The following is a 20,256-nucleotide window of genomic DNA, read 5'->3' on the forward strand; positions in this document are numbered from 1 at the left end:
CTACGAGGCATTCCAAACTGGCCCATCCCAGGTCCGGAAAGCCTTCACCTCTGAGACAAACTGTGCATTTGATGCAGTTCGGCACTTCCGTGTCCAAAACAATCATCTATTCCTATTTCTCAGCCTGGACAAAGCATACTTACGGAGCAGCAAATTTGTAATGCATGCTTTCCAGCATTGCAAAAAGAAAAAGAAGAGAAAGACATTTCAATATAATAAAGTTAAAATTTTAACCCTCACGGCATGCCTTTGGGTTGTCTCCACAGTGTGGGCAAGCACAGATAGTATGCAGTATCAAGGCTCATAGCAAGGTGAATGATTCTCATCCAAATTAAACCTGTTGGTAACCAAACCTTCCTATCCCTGACGTCTGCTGTGCCACATACTTTTCTGATTGTAGTGTTACAGTCAGCTCTCTGTATCCACAGGTTCTGCGTCCACAAATTCAACCAACCGTGGATCAAAAATATTCCCCCCCAAAATTTCCAGAAAGTTCCAAAAAGCAAAACTTGAATTTGCCACAAGCCAGCAACTATTTACATAGCATCTATATTGCATTAGGTATTATAAGTAATCTAGAGATGAGTTAAAGTATACAGGAGGATATGCTTAGGTTATATGCAAATACTACACCAGTTTATATAAGGGACTTGAGCATCCAGGATTTGAGTAACTGCAGGGGTGCTGGAACCAATCACCCGCAGATCCCAAGGTATGACTGTAAGTGGTCCATTGTAGATATTTTGGAAAAAACAGAAAATTGCAAATAAAACAGAAATCACCCCTAATGCTACTGCTCAGAGATAAACCAAACATGAATACCTTAGTGTGCTTCTTTCCAGCCTTCTAAAAACGCAGAATTTTATATAGTTTAGAAATACAGTATCCTGTCTTTCCACTTAACTTGCCTCATAAGCGTTCCATGATATTTATTTTTCATTGTGGTAAAACATACAGAACGTAAAATTGACCATTTTACCCAATTTCAAACGTACGATTCAGTGGCATTATATACATTCACCGCTTTTCGTCTCCAGGACCTTTTCATCATCAGCATTCCTTATATTTAAAAATGCTTCACAAACCACATTTAATAGCTGCATAATATTCCACTAGACAGAACTGACGTGGAAGCCTTTGCTAGCAAACATTTCACAGATACTTATTTTGTCTTCACTGTGAGGTAGACTTTGTGGCTGAGTCCATGAACAAAACACGGTTTTTGCCTCCAGGATCTTAAGTCTGGTGAAGAGGTTGTTCATCAGCAGGCAATCTGATTCCCATGGAGGGTGAGCACAGGGGCTGTGGATGAGAGTTTAAGTCGAGGTACCATTTACATAATCATCCCTTGATCGTTGCAGATCTAACGTGTAGCAGATTATTTTGCTGTTATAAATAATACTGTGAGACTGTTGTAGGTATAAATATTTTTTCACATTTCAGATTATGAAGATTTTGAAAGGGGACTTACTGGACTACTCATTGTAACAGGGCAATAAGTAGAACTGGTTATTGTCATTTCTCAAGGTCAGGGGCGGCCACAAAACGTTTTCATTTTCTCTTACACCTGATGAGCTCTACCAACTTTTTCATAAATGTGCATCTTACTTGCATTTGGCAGGATTGTGTGAAGCGTTGTGATTGGGTAAAGAGTGTATCCGACGAGGAAGAGCTAGGAAGGGCAGAGGCAAAGTGATTGTGGCCTAGGTCAACATTGTAGCACAGGGAATGTTCAACCTGTCCAGCTGTTTGTACTCATTTCAGAGGCCTTGGTTTAGCTCAGGCTTCAGGGCTGTGCTCCACGGGGCTCCCTTCTGTGAAATTCCAGACTTGTGCACTTGAAGCCCACTGTGCAATGAAAGTAGCCTATTAAAAAAAAAAAAAAGTAACTTTATCATCTAAACAGAAACTTCTGGTCTTTTGTCCAAGCTGCAAGAGACTTTTGGGTATCATACAATACTTCCCTGTTCAGACAACAGATGAAGATTCTGAGGCTTAGAAAAGTTAAGAAACATTCTGAAGAAAACCAGTTGGGTGGACAAAGCAGAGAGATTCAAACTCATTTCTCTTGATTTATCTGGCGGTCACCCCATTACCTGTCCCATGTTGTCTTAGCCTTTGTTCTTCTCTTTACAGGAATCCTTTTCTTCTTCCCACTTCTAAACTCCTTATTTTGTTCTCTGCTGTTTTCTTCTAAGATGTTACTCATTTTCGGTATTGAATATGTATATGTGCTGGCTGATATCTGTCTACAGTCGTCACGTGATGCTGGTGTGTTTGACTTCCTTTAGTTGACTAATTTGTTTGACTGCTAACTCTCTCTTCACCTGGGCCTCATTGTTTATTGGAAAGTTTCTCTTGGCTCTGGCAAAACGAATCAGTTATGCCTTATTTTTCTCCCTTTGTGTTAGTCCCTTTGGGTAATTTTGTGGGTTCTGTTTGTTTTGTTTTTGAATTAATTTTAAGAAGTAATATACCCTTCAATGATACAGTAAATGTTGAAACCTGGTTCAGGGCCAAAGAGTAAGCAGTTTTTAAATAGATCATGTATGTTGAGAATAGGAATATTAACACGGATCTCTGATGCATTAATTTCATGATGTTTGATACATAAAGGTTAGTTGGTAAACCTTTTACCATGTGTACACGTGTATGTATTTATGTAAATGTGCATGTATTTTTTTTTTATGTGTAGTAACTCTTCCTTCTAAGGTCAAGTTGCATTGCTTCCTGTTAGACAAAATGCCATTATCTTCAGTAGAGCTTCATATGTATCTAATGACTCTAAATATAGCGCTGTGGGCCCTCTGATAATAACCAGAAAAAGGAACTTAAAAAGGCAGAGCACCAAATGTGGTCTGAGGCTCTCAGCCCCAATATGAGGTGATTATTATGCAGTTGGAAAGTCCTGTAGCTTAGATTCTAAACAATTTCTGGTAATCAATATCTCAAAATAATTCACAGAGTTATCAGGTCCTTTCATTTATGAGTGAAAGGAACAATTCCTCATTTATCTGAAGTCTTTTATGTTGGCAATTCCATCCTTAATTAAAAAGGCATTGGCATTTTCATTATGAAAATTGTTCTTGTGGATTTATATCTGAGTCTATTAATTTAGTGTTTCAAAACTGATTAGCCTTAACCCATATAGTTACTTTTATACAAAGGCAACTTAAAAATTGATTTTGGAGTATCTTGATTTTAAAGATCATTTCAGACATCCGATTTGCCTGTGTTGGTTCTCCTGTATTGATGTATTAAGTTCTGGAGAGCTAAGGAATAAATGCAGTACATTTCACTCCAAAAAAGCCATTATCATCCTCTCTTTAAAGGACTTGAGAGCCCAAGGAGACATACCCTGCTTCTGCACCTCACACTTGTTCTCTCACTCATTTCCTTCTCTATTTTTCAGTGTGGAATAGTCATTATGATAATAATAGCAATTATATTTTCTTAAGTGCTTACTGTCAGGCCATGTGGTATGCCCAACTTTAGTATTCATAATAGCCCTATGAAGATAGGTAGTATGATGCCCATTTTATACATTAGGAAGCTGAGACTTTTCCCAATAGATTACATGATTAACCTCCTTTGATTAACCCTTTGATTGATTGATTCCCTGTCATTTCCCTGTCATTTCTCTGGTCCATTCTGTACGTCACTGCTGGTCCCATCTGTGTTCTATAATATTCTCTTTCAGAAACACCTTTAAAGACTCCCCAGACTTCAGTCAGTCTACAGGTTGGCCCCAATTGCTTTAACTTTATATCCCACAACCTCCTTACAAGAACCTGCACCACAGACCCCAAGGTGAGCATACTGTGTACTTTCCCCCACTGTTCCCCTGCCCCAGCTCTGGCAGGTGCCTACTATGTGCCAGGCACTCTGTTAGGATCTTAGGTACATAGTTCTTGCCTTTAAAACTTTATACTCAGTGGCAAGGCAGACCTGGATATATTACCTCTCCTTAGCCTTTATGTGTCTAATACCAGATTGGTTTAGAGCTCTTGCCCTTGTTGAAACTTTTCCCTAACCATTCAAGGCAAAAGTGAGTCTGCCCTCCTCAGAACGTGGCCTGAACTGACTGTACCAAATACTTAGCTTCAAGTTTTGATCTTCTTTTCATGTGCCTGGATCTTAGCCCACTTCTGCGTTATAGAATCTGTAGTTAAAGTCTGTGGCTTTAATATCTCTTTTAACACTAAACTCTAATTTTTTTTTTTTGCGGTACGTGGGCCTCTCACTGATGTGGCCTCTCCCGTTGTGGAGCACAGGCTCCGGACGCACAGGCTCAGCGGCCATGGCTCACGGGCCCAGCCGCTCCGCGGCATGTGGGATCTTCCCGGACCGGGGCATGAACCCGTGTCCCCTGCATCGGCAGGCAGACTCTCAACCACTGCGCCACAAGGGAAGCCCAACTCTGATTTTTAAAGGGAGGATTGATTAATTTATAAAAATCTATATAATTTTATAAGGATATTTTAGCCTAGGAATATCATACTTTTAATATATTGCATTGTGACCTGAGACCACATGTATTAAGCTATAAAAAAATTAGGTGGGTACAGAAATATGGCATTTTGTTTTGTTTTTTGAAATTTTTACAAACCCTGGTACCAAATCTTTTATTTTTTAAATTGATTAATAATATTACAGTTACACTTTCTTTTTCATTAGTTATCAGCACAAGAAGAAAGCCTTTTGAATATAAGCCAAGCCTTTAAAGGACACTAATAACATATCTTGAGCTCTATTCCTTTTTTTTTAAAATTTTTTTTAGATGTTGGGGGTAGGAGTTTATTAATTAATTTTCGCTGTGTTGGGTCTTCATTTCTGTGCGAGGGCTTTCTCTAGTTGTGGCAAGCGGGAGCCACTCTTCATCGCAGTGCGCGGGCCTCTCACTATCACGGCCTCTCTTGTTGCGAAGCACAGGCTCCAGACGCGCAGGCTCAGTAATTGTGGCTCACGGGCCTAGCCGATCCGCGGCATGTGGGATCCTCCCAGACCAGGGCTCGAACCCATGTCCCCTGCATTAGCAGGCAGTTTCTCAACCACTGCGCCACCAGGGAAGCCCTCTATTCCTTTGAGTTATGGGATTTGTTCAGTAAAAGGTAAGTGGCATAAGCAGACAGAGTCCTGACTGAGATAGGAAACCTGTTCTAGTCCTGGCCCAAGTCACTAAATTGGGTTACCCTGATCTAGTCAGAAGCATCATGTGCCCCAGTTTATTCACATGCCAGGTGAGGCCATCTTCATCACAGCAGACATAGCGGGGTTTTGACCCACTGAAGACTTTTGGGCGCCTGTCTCCATGTTATGTTAGTTTGAATTTCACCCATCTATTTATGTATATACAGGCATCCCTGGGAGATGCTGTGGGTTTGACTCCAGCCCACCATGATGAAGCAAATATTGCAACAAAGCAAACATCGCAATAAAGCGAGTCACAAATTTTTTGGTTTCCCAGTGCATATAAAAGTTAAGTTTACACTATACTGTAGTCTATTAAGTGTGTAATAGCATTATGTCTAAAAAACAAGGTACCTACCTTCATTTGAAAATATTTTATTGCTAAAAAATGCTAGCCATTATCTGAGCCTTCAGCAAGTCATCGTCTTTTTGCTGATGGAAGGTCTTGATGTTGACAGCTGCTGACTGATCAGGGTGGTGGCTGCTGTGGCATTTTCTTACCGTAACAGCAATGACGTTTGCCACATTGCTTGACTCTTCCTTTCACTTAGTAACTGGCCTAGTTTCAATATTGTGGTGTCTCAGGGAGCAGGGAGGACCGGGGAGAAGGAACAGCTGGTTGATGGAGCAGTCAGAGCACACACAGTACTTATCAGTTAAGTTTGCTGTCTTATGTGGGTGCAGTTCGTGGCGCCCCAAAACAATTACAGTGGTAACACCAAAGATGACTGATCAAAGATCACCGTAACAAATATAACAATAATGAAATAGTTTAAAATATTGTGAGAATTACTAAAATGTGACACAGAGACATGAAGTGACCAAATGCTGTTGGAAAAATGGTGCCAATAGACTTGCTCGATGCAGAGTTGCCATAAGTCTTCAATTTGTAGAAAACACAGTATCCACAAAGTGCAGTAAAGTGAAGTGCAGTAAAATGAGGGATGCCTGTACTGTGTTAGTGTACTAGGGCTTCCATGTAAAATACCAGACTGGGAGGGTTAAACAACAGAATTTATTTTCTCACAGTTCTGCAGCCTGGAAGTCCAAGGTCAGGGTGTCAACAGATTTGGTTTCTTCTGAGGCCTCTCTCCTTGGCTTGTGGACACCACCTTCCCGCTGCATCCTCACATGGTCTTTCCTCTGTGTGTGAACATCCTGAGGTCTCTCTGTGTGTCCATATTTCCTCTTCTTCTAAGGGCTCCAATCAGATTGGATTCGGGCCCACTCTATCAGCCTCATTTTAACTCATCAGCTCTGGAGAGGCCCGTTTCCAAATATAGTCACATTCTGAGGTACCGGGAGTTAGGGCTTCTACATATGAATTTTGAGGAGACATAGTTCAGCCCATAATATCTATTTAAAATAACATTCATTTGTTTTAAATTATATCTAGAGAGACTAGTACAAAGAAGAAACCAAAAATAGCCTTCCTAGTTCAGGCCTATTATTTAACAGCAGTGGGGTGGTAGGTACCTGAAAAGATAATTCAGACTGTATTGAGGGTATAAAAGGAAGAACGACACTCTCCTAGCCCCCTTCTCCTACGCTAAGGCAGCTTCTTTAAATACATTTACATACACGTTTACATACTCTGTTTAGCTCTAAACAGAGTCCAGGGGCCTTTTTTCCTCCTGTCTTCATGTATCCTACGAAATACGTATCTCTGGATCTGCACACGCTCTGGACTGGCCTTCTTTTAAATGGCTACATAGTATTCCATTGTGTATGTACGAGATTTTAATTTAACTAGTCACTTATTAATGGGCATTTAGATTGTTTCCAGCCTCCTCAGCCCCCCACCAGCATTATGGAGATGCATTTCTTTTTAATACCCATTATGGAAAGAATAGTAATGGGCCACCTAATAGAACTAACTGGCATCCGATTTTGGTGACGACAGCCGTTGTTTTTCACCTTCCTGTCTCTGGGTTCGTACAGGAGTTGTTGTGAAAGGTGTTTGTCTTTCTTGCCCTCCAGTCCCTGACCATATGCCAGTACCTCTCCTTCCTGCGTAATGTGAAGGAAGGGCCTCCCTGGGCGGCCTTAGGTCATCTCTGTACAGCAGTCCTTCCTCCTCAGGAAGAAAGGCTCTCCAAATCAGCAGGCATAGGCTCTTTCTAGTTAAGCAAAATCGTCTTTCTTGTAAGCATTGCTGTTTCCTTGTCCACACCGACATATGCATCCTTTCTGGCTGCTTCGACCCTTCAGAGAGGGGCAAGCTTTCTAATGGCATGCGAGCATTCTTACCGCTAATCAAGATTTACAGCTGAGACCAGGACGCCCAGCCGCTCATTGGATTTGCAGACCCTCTAAGCGAACAGCAGCAGCTCCAAGATTAAGTGCAACGCAGGGGCCCCAGCCCTGTTGTCCAGGCCGTTCCTCCTTCCCCAGGCCCAGCCTCTTAGTCCCAGGTATCATCTGGCGTTACTTTATAAGCTGCGTCACCCTGCAGATGTTCTTTTCTGAAGAATTACTTTCATTTCTGACTCATTTCAGGAAATGAGGCAGTCGATCAGAGGTGTTCTTCGTTTCCAGACCTCCGGAGAGTTCATTTTCTCCTTGGATTTCTAACCACATGTGGGCAGTGCTTTATTTACCCAGATGTGAGAAATAACAGTAATGAACAGCCCTCATCTTAAGGAGCCCTTACTTCCCTGAAGAATCCCATGTGAGGGCCCAGAGGTGGCTTATGCTCTTATTAACATAAATATTTCTGAGGCTTTGGTTTCATGATGCTTGTAGACATGCTGTGTGTATGAGTTTGGTGCAGGCAAAATATAATTTAGCAACAGATTTAAAAGGTAGTCTGGAGTGTTTCTAATGACTGTTTGTTTAGTTCACCATTGCCTAATAAGTGGATTTAAGTAACCTTGGGGGTAGGGAATATAATGTTCATATTACAGTCAACCATGCAAATCATATTCTAAGTATTGCAGAGCACACACCATGGAGTCACTTTATAGATGTAGTCCTTGGAGTTTTGAATTTAGAGCTGAGAGCATTTTGGAGTGGACATTTTCTACCTGTCATGCATCAACATGAATTATGCACATGTCCAAAATCAACCCTACTGTGTGTTACAACTCTGTCGGGGGCTTTTGGCACTCAATTCTCTTTTTAATTTGACATAAGAATTCTCATTCTTCTGGGAGAAACTGGCTTCTCTTTCCTTCCTTTTCCCATCTTTCACTGGCCATATAGGAAACTGAAGTCGTGAGAGGGCCTAGAACAGTGGTTCTCAATCTGGGCTGCACCACGGAATCAGCCTGGGAACTTTCAAAAATACCGATGCCTGGGTCCCACCTCCCCAGAGAGTCTCGCCTAATTGTTGGGAATGCAGCCTGCACTGGGAGGATGTTATTGTGCCCTAAGGGTTGAGAACCATAGGCTTGAGAGCTCATCTCAGCCCGTGGTTCTCAGCCTGGGCTGCAGGCTAGCATCACCTGGAAAGCTATTGCCCAAAACGCTGCTGCCCCACCAATTAAAACCACACTTTGGGGGGAAGGATTCAGGATTTTTAGAAAGATCCCAGATGATTTCTGATGCACAGCAAGGATTAAGGTCAACTGACATAATCTAACCATCGCATATCATAGATAAGGAAAAGGAGAACTAGAAAGGTCAAATGGCTTGCTCAAGGTCAGATCCTGGTTGTTGCAAAAGCAGATCTGGGACTCAGGTCTGATGCCTCTGACTGGTCTTTCTGCTGCCTACCTGGCCCCCTTATATTTGTTTGTTGTATTTATTGATGCCTCCTCATCCTTCAGGTGGTGTTCCTGCCTCCAAGAGGCCTTTAATGGCTCCTGCCACTCTCCCATCCGGCCTGGGTAAGATGTCCTTCCTTTATATTTGAACCACCCTCCTTCCCCTTCCCCTTGGACTGTCAGCTCTAGAAGGACAAGGCCCATATCCTTTCAGTAACTTGCTGGCATGTAATGGGGGACCTAGATAATGTTTGTGGAATTGAAATTCCCTAACCTTTTATTCACCAATTAGCCCACATGGATTGCTAAAAATAATCCACTCCTTTTGAAAGTAGCTTCTGAGAGCAAATATCATTGTTACCTGTCGACCGCCCACTGTGCTGTGGGTCAAGATCTCATACACAAGGAACTCCCACCCTTGCCTTCCAGGAGAGAGAGTTGCGGGGGGGGGGGGGGAGTTTGTCAAGGGGATTTTGATGACAAAATAATGAAAGCAAGATTTCTGTGACTTTACATGTTGCTCAGGGTATTTATAATATCCAGGGACTTGCGAATAACATACTTACAAGTGTGTGTGGTGTCAGTGAAAGGGGGCATGTGGCATTATCTTAAGACAAAATGAAAATGCTCTTTCATAAAAATATGTTTTAAGGACTAAATTATTTCCTTTATCATAATGCATATATAACTGAGCAACCACATCCACTAGCATAGCTGAATTAAATCCTTTGGCTTCTCAGGATTAATATGTTAACGTCTTTTCAATTGAGTAAAAAACTATTGAGGAGATCAAGATGGCAGAGTAGGAGGATGTAGAACTCACCTCCCCATGTAAGCACATCAAAAATTACGTCTACACGTAGAACAACTCTCACAAAAAACCAACCAGACAGTGGCAGAAGATCTCTTAAATGACCAAAGCTGAAAGAAAGATCCCATGTAACTGAGTAGGACAAAAAAAAAAAAAAGTCATCAGGATGGGACCAGCACCCCTGGGGGGATCTGTAAAGGAGGGAGTGTCCACACAGGCAGGCCCTTGCTGTATGAAACTCCCCTGTCTGCTGGGAGGCCCACTGGGACAGATAGGGAGCTGGAGGGGCCTGGACTCTGCTCATGAGGCATGTGTACATGCTGGCTTGCTAGCAATCAGAGCAGAGAGAGACCAGCCCTGACGCTGACTACTACCACCTTGCTGCGCTTCCAAGCCTGAAATGCACGCTGGGCAGGGCTGCTAGTATGTACTAAAGTGCTGAAACTGCAGCGAAGGGACCTTGGGAGAGGACTTGGTCTAGCTGCTTGGAGACAGGCTGGAGGGCCTGAAGTGAGGTCCATTGTTAGTGCATGTAGGGTGGGACGTGGGTCCACCAACGGAACCCCACTTTCAGCTTGCTAACAGCAGGGCACGGCTCCGGTGGTGCAGGCCTTGTGAGCATGTACAGGGTTGGGGTGGGGCTGAAATCTGAGCTCATTATCAGCCCTCCAACAGTGGGGCCAGATCTGGGCAGCAGTGGACTTTGTTGGCGTGCACACGTGGTGGTTGGTGGCATCACAGAATCCCATGTCCTCAGTGGATAGCCCCTGGGTAGGATTATGCAGCAGTTCCTTTCTCAGCAGGAGTGCTGTAGTTAAGCCCACTTCACACCACAGCTTGGAGCTGGATCTGGGGTGGACAGGTCCAGGAAGAGGCCTGCCACAGAGGCAGCACAGGTCCCAGGCCACAGCACAACCACCTCAATTCCTGCAGCCACGATGCTCCGGCCTCCTCCACCAGCTTAGTACTAGGTCTGGGATGAATACAACAGAGAAAGGAATGTGGCCTTGGGCTGCTTCTGGGCAAAACCTTGGACACCTGCATGGGTAGCACATAGGTTTGCCATGACCACAATGGGTCTCATTTGCTTCAGGGCTCACCTCCTTGGGGGCAGAGCATATACTTAAGTACAGTGGAGCTTTATTGAACCTGACCCTCAGGACTTCTACTGCAATAAGTGGGGAGCAGACCTCACCACTGACATGGCTGTGACAGCCATGGAGCAAAGAGGAGGCATCACCCAACACCCAGTGCAGGATCTGGACATCAGAACAGCAGTCAACCCCCTGTCAAGGGGATAATGTCCAGCATACTCTGAGGAAAGATGTGGCAGGCATTCATACCAAAACAGCCCAAGCACCAAAAATATTGGACCCACAGCCTGCACAGGAATGCTCCCACATAAAAACAGCCCTTCAAGAACAAAGTAGATAACTATTTCTCCTAAATTCATAGAGACAGAGAAATGTAAGTAATGTAAATATAAGAAATGTAAGTAAATGAAAAAGCAAAGGAACTACTCACAATTAAAAGAACAAGAGAAATCCCCTGAAAGAACAAACTCAGTGTACTTGACCCTGAGTTCAAAAAGGAGGTAATAAAAATGCTAAAGGAATTAAGAAAGAAATTCAGGTCACTGTAACTAGAAACCAGAATTAGGAAGCAATCAAAATTAGACAATTTGATTGCCAAGATAAAAACTGACCTAAAAGCAATGAATAGCAGACTAAATAACACAGAAGAATGAATAAGTTATCTGGTAGATAGAATAATGGAAATCACCCGACAGAACAGTGGACAGAAAGAAAAAAAAAAAAAAAGGAACATATGAGATTTATAGGGTAATATAAAACACGCCAACTTATGCATAATAGAGGTTCCAGAAGAAAAAGAAAGAGAGGAGGGAATTGAAAATGTATTTGAAGGGCTTCCCTGGGGGCTCAGTGGTTGGGAGTCCGCCTGCTGATGCAGGGGACATGGGTTCGTGCCCCAGTCCGGGAAGATCCCACATGCCGCGGAGCGGCTGGGCCTATGAGCCATGGCCGCTGAGCCTGTGCGTCCGGAGCCTGTGCTCTGCAACGGGAGAGACCACAACAGTGAGAGGCCCGCGTACTGCAAAAAAAAAAAAAAATGTATTTGAAGAAATGGTGGCTGAAAACTTCCCAAACCTAAAGAAGGAAACAGATATCCAGGTATAGGAAGCACAAAAGGTCCCAAACAAGATGAACCAAACAGACCCACACCAAGACATATCATAATTAAAATGGCAAAAGTTAAAGATTCTAAAAGCACTAAGAGAAAAGAAAGAGTCAGTCACGAGGGAACCCCTATAAGGCTATCAGATGATTACAGAAACTTAGCAGGCCAGAAGGGAGTGGAATGATATATTCAGAGTCCTGAAAGGGAAAAACTTACAACCTGGGATACCCTGCCTAGGAAGATTATCATTTAGAATAGAAGGAGAGATAAAGAATTTCTCAGGCAAGCAAAAACGAAAAGAATGCAGCAATACTAAACCTAACCTAAAGGAAATATTGGAAGGTCTTCTCTAAGTAGAAAAGAGTCAAGAATCTATAGGAAAGGGAGACTCACAATAAGAAAGGCAAATATATAAACTGATTGAAGATTACTTAAATAAGCCAGTACATAGATTAAAAAACAATAAAATAATTTTTGTGAAAGCAGTTATAACTACAGTTAATAGCAAAAGGATAAACATGAAGATGTAAAATAGGGCGTCAAAATCACAAAATGTGGGAGAGGGGAGTAAAAAGATGTAGATCTTTTAGAATGTGTTTGAACTTGTATGACTATTAGTCTAAAGCCAGTAGATATAGTTATGGGTCAACATACTTAAAAACCAGGGTAACCAAAAATCAAAATTATACAACAGATTCACAAAAACCAAAAACAAAGGAACTCAAGCATAATACAAGAGAAAACCATCAAACCACAAAAGGAAAAACAAAAAGGACAAGAAATTAATAAGAAGAACTATAAAATCAACTGGAAACAAGGTTTAAAATGGCAATAAATACATACTTATCAAGAATTACTTTAAATGAACTAAATGCTCCAAACTAAAAAACTAGAGTGGCCGATTGGATTTAAGAAAAAGAACAGAAAGGAACCAATAATATACTGCCCTACAAGAGACTCAGTTTAGGCTGAAAGACACATATAGATTGGAAGTGAGGGGTTGGAAAAAGATACTTCATGCAAATAGAAACTACAAGAAAGCAGGGGTAGCAATACTCATATCAGACAAAGTAGACTTTAAAACAAAGTTCATAAAGACAAAGAAGGACACTGTATAATGATAAAGGGGTCAATACAAGAAGAGGATATTACACTTGTTAACACATGCACCCAATATGGGAGCACCTAAATATATAAAACAAATACTAACAGACATAGAGGGAGAAATTGACAGGAATACAATTATAGTTGGAGACTTTTAATACCCCTCTGACATCAATGGACAGATCTCTAAGACAAAATCTATACGGCAACAGAGACATTAAATGATACCATGGAACAATTGAACTTACTTGATATTTACAGGGCACTACATCCCCCAAACCCAGAATACACATTCTTTTCAAATGCACATGAAACATTGTCTAGGATGGACCACACACTAGGGCACAAAATAAGCCTCAACAAATTTAAGAGGATAGAAATTATTTCAAGCATCTTTTCTGACCACAACAGAATGAAACTAGAAATCAACCATAGAAATAAAAACACGAGGGGCTTCCCTGGTGGCGCAGTGGTTGAGAGTCTGCCTGCCAATGCAGGGAACACGGGTTCAGGCCCTGGTCTGGGAGGATCCCACATGCCACGGAGCGGCTGGGCCCATGAGCCACAACTACTGAGCCTGCGCATCTGGAGCCTGTGCTCTGCAACAAGAGAGGCCGCGACAGTGAGAGGCCCGCGCACCGTGATGAAGAGTGGCCCCCGCTCGCCACAACTGGAGAAAGCCCTCGCACAGATGCGAAGAACTAACACAGCCAAATAAATAAATAAATAAATAATAAAAAAACCACGAAAAAAATGATCACATGGAGACTAAATAACATGTTACAAAAAAAAAAAAAAATAACATGTTACAAAAAATCCAGTGGGTCAACAATGAAATTAAAGAGGGAATCAGAAAATACTTCAAGAGAAATGGCAATGAAAACACAACCTTACAAAATCTATAGGATGCAGCAAAAGCAGTTCTAAGAGTGACATTCATTAGCCATACAGGCCTTCCTTAAGAAATAAGAAGAATCTCAAACAGCCTAACCTACCACCTAAAAGAACTAGAAAAAGAAGAACAAACAAAACCCAAAGTTAGCAGAAGGAAGGAAATAATAAAGATCAGAGAGGAAATAAATAAAACAGAGATCAAGAAAACAATAGAAAAATCAATAAAACCAAGAGCTGGTTTTTTGAAAAATAAACAAAATCAACAAACCTCTAGCCAGGATCACCAAGAAGAAAAGAGAGAGGACCCAAATAAAATAAGAAATGAAAGAGGAGAAATAAAAACAAATACCACAGAAATACAAAAAATAATAAGAAAATACTATGAACAAATTGGACAACTTAGAAGAAAGGGACAAGTTTCTAGAAATATATAGCCTGTCAAAATTGAGTCAAGAAGAAACACATAATTTGAACAGACCAATCACTAGAAGTGAAATAGAATCTGTAATTTAAAAAAAAACCAAAAACTCCCTGCAAACAAAAGTACAGGACTGAAAGACTTCACTGAGGAATTCTACCAAACATACAAAGAAGAACTTATCCCAGTCCTTCTCAGACTATTCCAAAAGATTAAAAAGGAGAGAACACTGCCAAATTCATCTGTGAAACCACTATCACCCTGATACCAAAGCCAGACAAAGACATTACAAAAAAAGAAAATTACAGGCCAATATCTTTGATGAATATCGATATAAAAATCCCCAACAAAATATTACCAAACTGAATGCAGTAATGCGTAAAAAGGATCATACATCATGATCAAGTTGGATTCATTCCAGGGTAGCAAGGATGGTTCAGCATACACGAATCAATCAATGTGGTATACCACATTAACAAAAGAAAAGTCAAAAATCGTATGATCATCTCAATAGATGCAAAAAAAGCATTTGATAAAATTCACCATCCCTTCATGATAAAAATTCTCACCAAAGTGGGTACAGAGGGAACATATCTCAACATAGTAAAAGTCATTTATGACAAACCCACAGCCAACATAATACATAATAGTGGAAGCTGAAAGCCTTTCTCCCAAATTCAGGAACAAGACAACGATGCGCACTCTCACCCTTTCTATTTAACATAGTATTGGAAGTACTAGCCACAGCAATCAGACAAGCAAAAGAAATAAAAGGTATCCAGATTGGCAGAGAAGAGGTAAAATCATTATTTGCAGATGACGTGATACTCTATATAGAGAAGCCTAAAGATGCCACACAAAACCTATTAGAACTGATAAATGAATTCAGCAGGGTAGCAGGATACAAGGTTAATATACAGAAATCTGTTGCATTTCTTTACACTTACAAAATATCAGAAAGAGAAAGTGAAAAAATGATCCCATTTAAAATCACACTGGGGAAAAAAACAACAAAAAACTGTGAATAAACTTAACCAAGGAGGTGAAAGACCTGTACGCTGAAAACTATGAAACATTGATAAAGGAAGCTGAAGGTGATTCAAAGAAATGGAAAGGTATCCCATGCTCTTGGATTGGAAGATTTAACATTGTTAAAATGGCCATACTACCCACAGCAATCTACAGATTTAATGTGATTCCTATTAAAATCCCATGACATTTTTCACAGACCTAGAACAAATAATTCTAAAATTTATATGGAACCACAAATGACCCAGAATTGCCAAAGCAATACTGAAGAAAAAGAACAAAGCTGGAGGCATAACACCCCCTGACCCAGACTTTAGACAGTACTACAAAGCTACAGTAATCAAAACAGTGTGGTATTGGCACAGAAACACACATGAAAATCAATGGAACAGAATAGAGAGCCCATAAATAAACCCACACGCCCACAGTCAATTAATCTACACCAAAGGTGGCAAGGATATACATTGGAGAAAAGACAATCTCTTCAGCAAGTGTTGTTGGGAAAGCTGGACAGCTACATGCAAATCAGTGAAATTAGAACACTCCCTCACACCATATTACAAAAATAAACTCAAAATGGTTTAAAGACCTAAATATAAGATATGATACCATAAAACTCCTAGAAGAGAACATAAGTGAAACACTCTTGGATATAAATCATAGCAATATTTTCTTAGATCAGTCTCCCAAGACAAAAGAAGAGCAAAAATCAACAGATGTGACCTAATCAAACTTAAAAAGCTTTTGCATAGCAAAGGAAACCATCAACAAAACAAAAAGACAACCTCTGAAATGGGAGAAAATATTTGCAAAGGATGTGACCAACAAGGGGTTAATATTTAAAATGTACAAACAGCTCATATAACTAAATACAAAAAAACCCAAAAACAAATGCTAACCCAATCAAAAAATGGGCAGAAGACCTACATAGACATTTCTCCAAAGAAGATACACAGATGGTCAGCAGGCATATGAAAAGATGCTCAGCATCACTATTTATGAGAGAAGTGCAAATCAAAACCACAGTGAGGTATCACCTCACACCAGTCAGAGCAGCCATCATCAAAAAGTCTACAAATGGTAAATGCTGGAGAGAGTGTGGAGAAAAGAGAACCCTCTTACACTGTTAGTGGGAATGTAGATTGGTACAGCCACTATGGAGAACAGTATGGAATTTCCTTAAAAAACTAAAAATAGAGCTACCATATGATCCAGAAATCCCATTCCTGTGCATATATACAGAAAAGACGAAAACTCTAATTTGAAAAGATACTTGAACCCCAATGTTCTTCGCAGCACTATTTATAGTAGCCAAGACATGGAAACAATCCAAGTGCCCTCAACGGATGATTGGCTTAAGAAGATGTGGTACACACACACACACACACACACACACACACACACACACACACACACACACACACAGGAATACTACTCAACCATAAAAAAGGATAAAATATTGCTATTTGCAGCAACATGGATAGACCTAGAGAATATCATACTAAGCAAAGTAAGTAGGCAGAGAAAGCAAATATTATATATTACTTATATGTCAATCTAAAAATAATACAAATGAATCTATATACAAAATAGAAAAAGACTCACAGACATAGAAAACAAACTTATGGTTACCAATGGGCAAAGGGAATGGGGAGGGATAAATTAAGAGTATGGGATTAACAGATACACACTACTATACATAAAATAGATAAGCAAGAAGGATTTCCTGTATAACACAGGGAACTATATTCAATATCTTATAATAACCCATAATGAAAAATAATCTGAAAAAAATATATATGTAACAAAAATAAACAACAACAACAACAAAAAACTATCACTCCTCTGTCATCTCAGTTTACTTAAGGTCATGCTTGTCCCGTGTCTTCTTGTTATTTGAAAAATGTTTCCAGATTTGCAGTATTTATGTTTACTATTGTAGCCGTTACAGAGATTTGTCTCAGAAAGCAGATTACAACCAGTATCTCTTTACCTTACAGGTAGCCAGGAGGCTGCACAAAGGGGTAACAGAAAGTAGCTGTTTTTCTCATTTGGAGAATTCAGAGTTATAAGTTTTTGGAGCCAAGACTGCAAACTGGGCTGCATTGTAGGATAGATGTTAAAATGATGTAAAGAGATTGCAGACAGTAGCCAATAATGACCCAAGTGCGTGAGATCTTTTTGAAGTCTTAGTAAGACTTTGTGGGTTCATGCTTTATAATTGGGAGTCTTCGTATCCCAGGTAAGTGGCAGTGTGGCAGGGTGTAAATAAAGCCGCCATTTATCAGGGGAAATCTTCCCAAAACAAATATCCTTAAAATTTTCCAGAGAAAGCTAAGTTACTTAGCTGGAGGTAAATATACAACATTTTTATATTAAAATAATTTCATTATATCGTGAATAAAATGCAAAGTTTGCATAACTTTTTTTTTAAGATGAGAAATTTTAAAGAACCACTTTCCAGTCTCTCCTTTGCTGCTACTTGGATGAAAAGTTAAACCAATAAAGGTTTTTGCTAAGTAACCAACTTCTATCTCACTAATTTCGGAGGCTCAACAGTACATTCTGGAAGAAACGAAGAAGGAGGGAAAGGAAGGGTTTATGAAATATGTAAGACACCATGTTCAGTGTTTTCACCCATGCTGTGCTGTCGAATCTTTATGGCTGTGCTGCAAATTAGGAATTATTCACAGCAGTTTTTGCATGTGAGGAGGTCTGTACGCACCTGTCCACTAGGAAGCAGAGCTGAAATTTGAAAACAGATCTGATTCCAGAGTCCTTGTATTTTTCCCCTGACATGGCCTTTCATGTCATGAGGGTGGAGGCGTCTCCAAAAGAGCCTTGTTATTAACTCTGAGTATTTGCCATGCTGGTGGAAGAGGAGAGCTGACTTTAGCTTCCCCTAGAGTTTTTTTTTTTAATAGATTTAATTAATTAATTTATTTATTTATTTTTGGCTGCGTTGGGTCTTCTTTGCTGTGCGTGGGCTTTCTCTAGTTGCGACAAGTGGGGGCTACTCTTCCTTGTGGTGCGCAGGCTTCTCATTGTGGTGGCTTCTTGTTGCAGTGCACAGGCTCTAGGTGCGCGGGCTTCAGTAGTTGTGACATACGGGCTTCAGTAGTTGTGGCTCGTGGGCTCTAGAGCGCAGGATCAGTAGTTGTGGCGCAGGGGCTTAGTTGCTCCATGGCATGTTGTATCTTCCCGGACCAGGGCACGAACCTGTGTCCCCTGCACTGGCAGACGGATTCTTAACCACTGCGCCACCCGGGAAGCCCCCTAGAGTTGTTATTAAACACCAGTAAGTTAATATTTACAAACTTCTGTGACACAGTTAAAAGCATTTCCCAACATTATCCTATAAAGTTCTGACTTTAAAATGACATGTTGTTATTACAGTGACCCTCAGAGTTCCAGTGTATTCATTGTCATGATTTTAAAGGGAGGAAAGGAATAGTCAGCAGTGGCTATGTTTGGCCACAAGCCATATAGTGTCAGAATTTTGTGATCTCTCTCAGACATCATGCCTTTGACTTGAGGGAGGCAGCAAAGCAAAATAGTTGATAGTTTGTGCTTTGCCCTGCAATCCCTGAATTTGAGAATCCTGGCTCTGCTACACACTAGCTGTGTTATGGCGGGCAAGTGACCTAACCTCTTTGTGCCTTAATTTCCTCGTAAGTAAAACAAGAACAGTAATAACTTGATTGCTGTTTTAAGAAGTGTATAATATCAGGCCTGTAAGAGCTTAGAACTTTGCATGTTGCAAAGTTAGTGCTCAGGAAGTATTTAGCTATTCTTAGTAAAAGCTAGGTGCTACATGGCCCAGCAATCCCACTTCTGGGTACTGCCCCAAGAGAAATGAAAACCTGTGTCCACATAAGACATTTTAACAAAAGTTCATAGAAAGTTTTATTCATAATAGCTCAAACCTGGAAACAAATGTCCATCGACTGGTGAATGGATAAACTGTGGTACATCCACACTGTGGAATACTATTCAGTAGCAAAAAAGAACAAAATTCTGATAGGGGCAACAACACGGCTAAGTTTCAAAAGCATTGTGCCAGGTGAAAAATCCAGACATAAAAGCCTGCATCCTTTTTGATTCCAATTATGTGACGTTCTATAAAGGCAAAACTGTAAATCACACAAATTAGATCCTTGCTTGCTGAGGACAGATCATTGAAGAGCAGAGGAGATTGACTGCAGAAGGGCAAAAGGAAACTTTCTGAGGTGATGGAAATGCTCTCTGTGTTTATTGTGGCGGAGGTTACGTGACTGTTTATGTTCATCAGAATGCATCCAGCTTAGAAAGGGTCCAGTTTTACTGTATATAAGTTACACTTCAATAAATCTGATTTTAAAAGTCAGGAACTGCAAGATGAACAAAGCATAGTGGGGAAAAAAAGGGGTTAGAAACTATCAGAATTGCCGAAAATGCAGCTATTCTACAGTTTCAGTTAGCATGTGAGATGGGAGGAATAATTTTGTTAATTTTCCTCTTACAGGCTGTGAGTTAGAAAAATGCAGAAACCTGTAGAAGAGTTCTGTCCTGCTCTAGCATATCTGATTCTCTTGGCTCTGCTCTGAGCACTGTCTGCTTCCCCATTTTTGAGCTGTTGCCATTTCACAGACACAGGGATCTCCTGGGTTGCTGGCTAGGAGGATCCTGAAGGAGGGCTTGCCATGTGATGAGGCATTCATGGAAACAGATCCTTGGTATTCTAGATGAATTGAACGTTCCTAGTCCAGATAACTATGTAGTCTGAGTACACTTATGGGGAAGGAATGTTATCTCAGAGCATTTTTCATTCATCATGAGTCACAGAAGCCCCAGCACTTTCTTTTGGAGCCAGCGCTTATCTCAGCAGCCCAGGACATGGTCGACCACTCCCTCCTTCCTGAAAT

General features: G+C 40.8%; 1 protein-coding gene across 3 annotated transcripts in view; it reads left to right on the forward strand.

Moving 5' to 3' along the window:
• Window positions 1-20,256, forward strand: part of ANO6 (anoctamin 6) — a 202,198-nt gene that overhangs the window by 32,084 nt on the left and 149,858 nt on the right. For 2 of the 3 annotated variants that reach the window (XM_082666609.1, XM_082666611.1), the window contains exon 2: window positions 8,961-9,020. The exons of the other annotated variant lie outside the window; for it this stretch is intronic. In XM_082666609.1, coding sequence (XP_082522735.1) covers window positions 8,961-9,020 — 60 coding nt within the window. The remainder of the gene's footprint in view (window positions 1-8,960; window positions 9,021-20,256) is intronic. 3 annotated transcript variants of the gene reach the window in all.

This window comes from Grampus griseus (assembly GCF_964374135.1).
Source record: "Grampus griseus genome assembly, chromosome: 11".
In the NCBI taxonomy this organism is placed as follows: domain Eukaryota; kingdom Metazoa; phylum Chordata; class Mammalia; order Artiodactyla; family Delphinidae; genus Grampus; species Grampus griseus.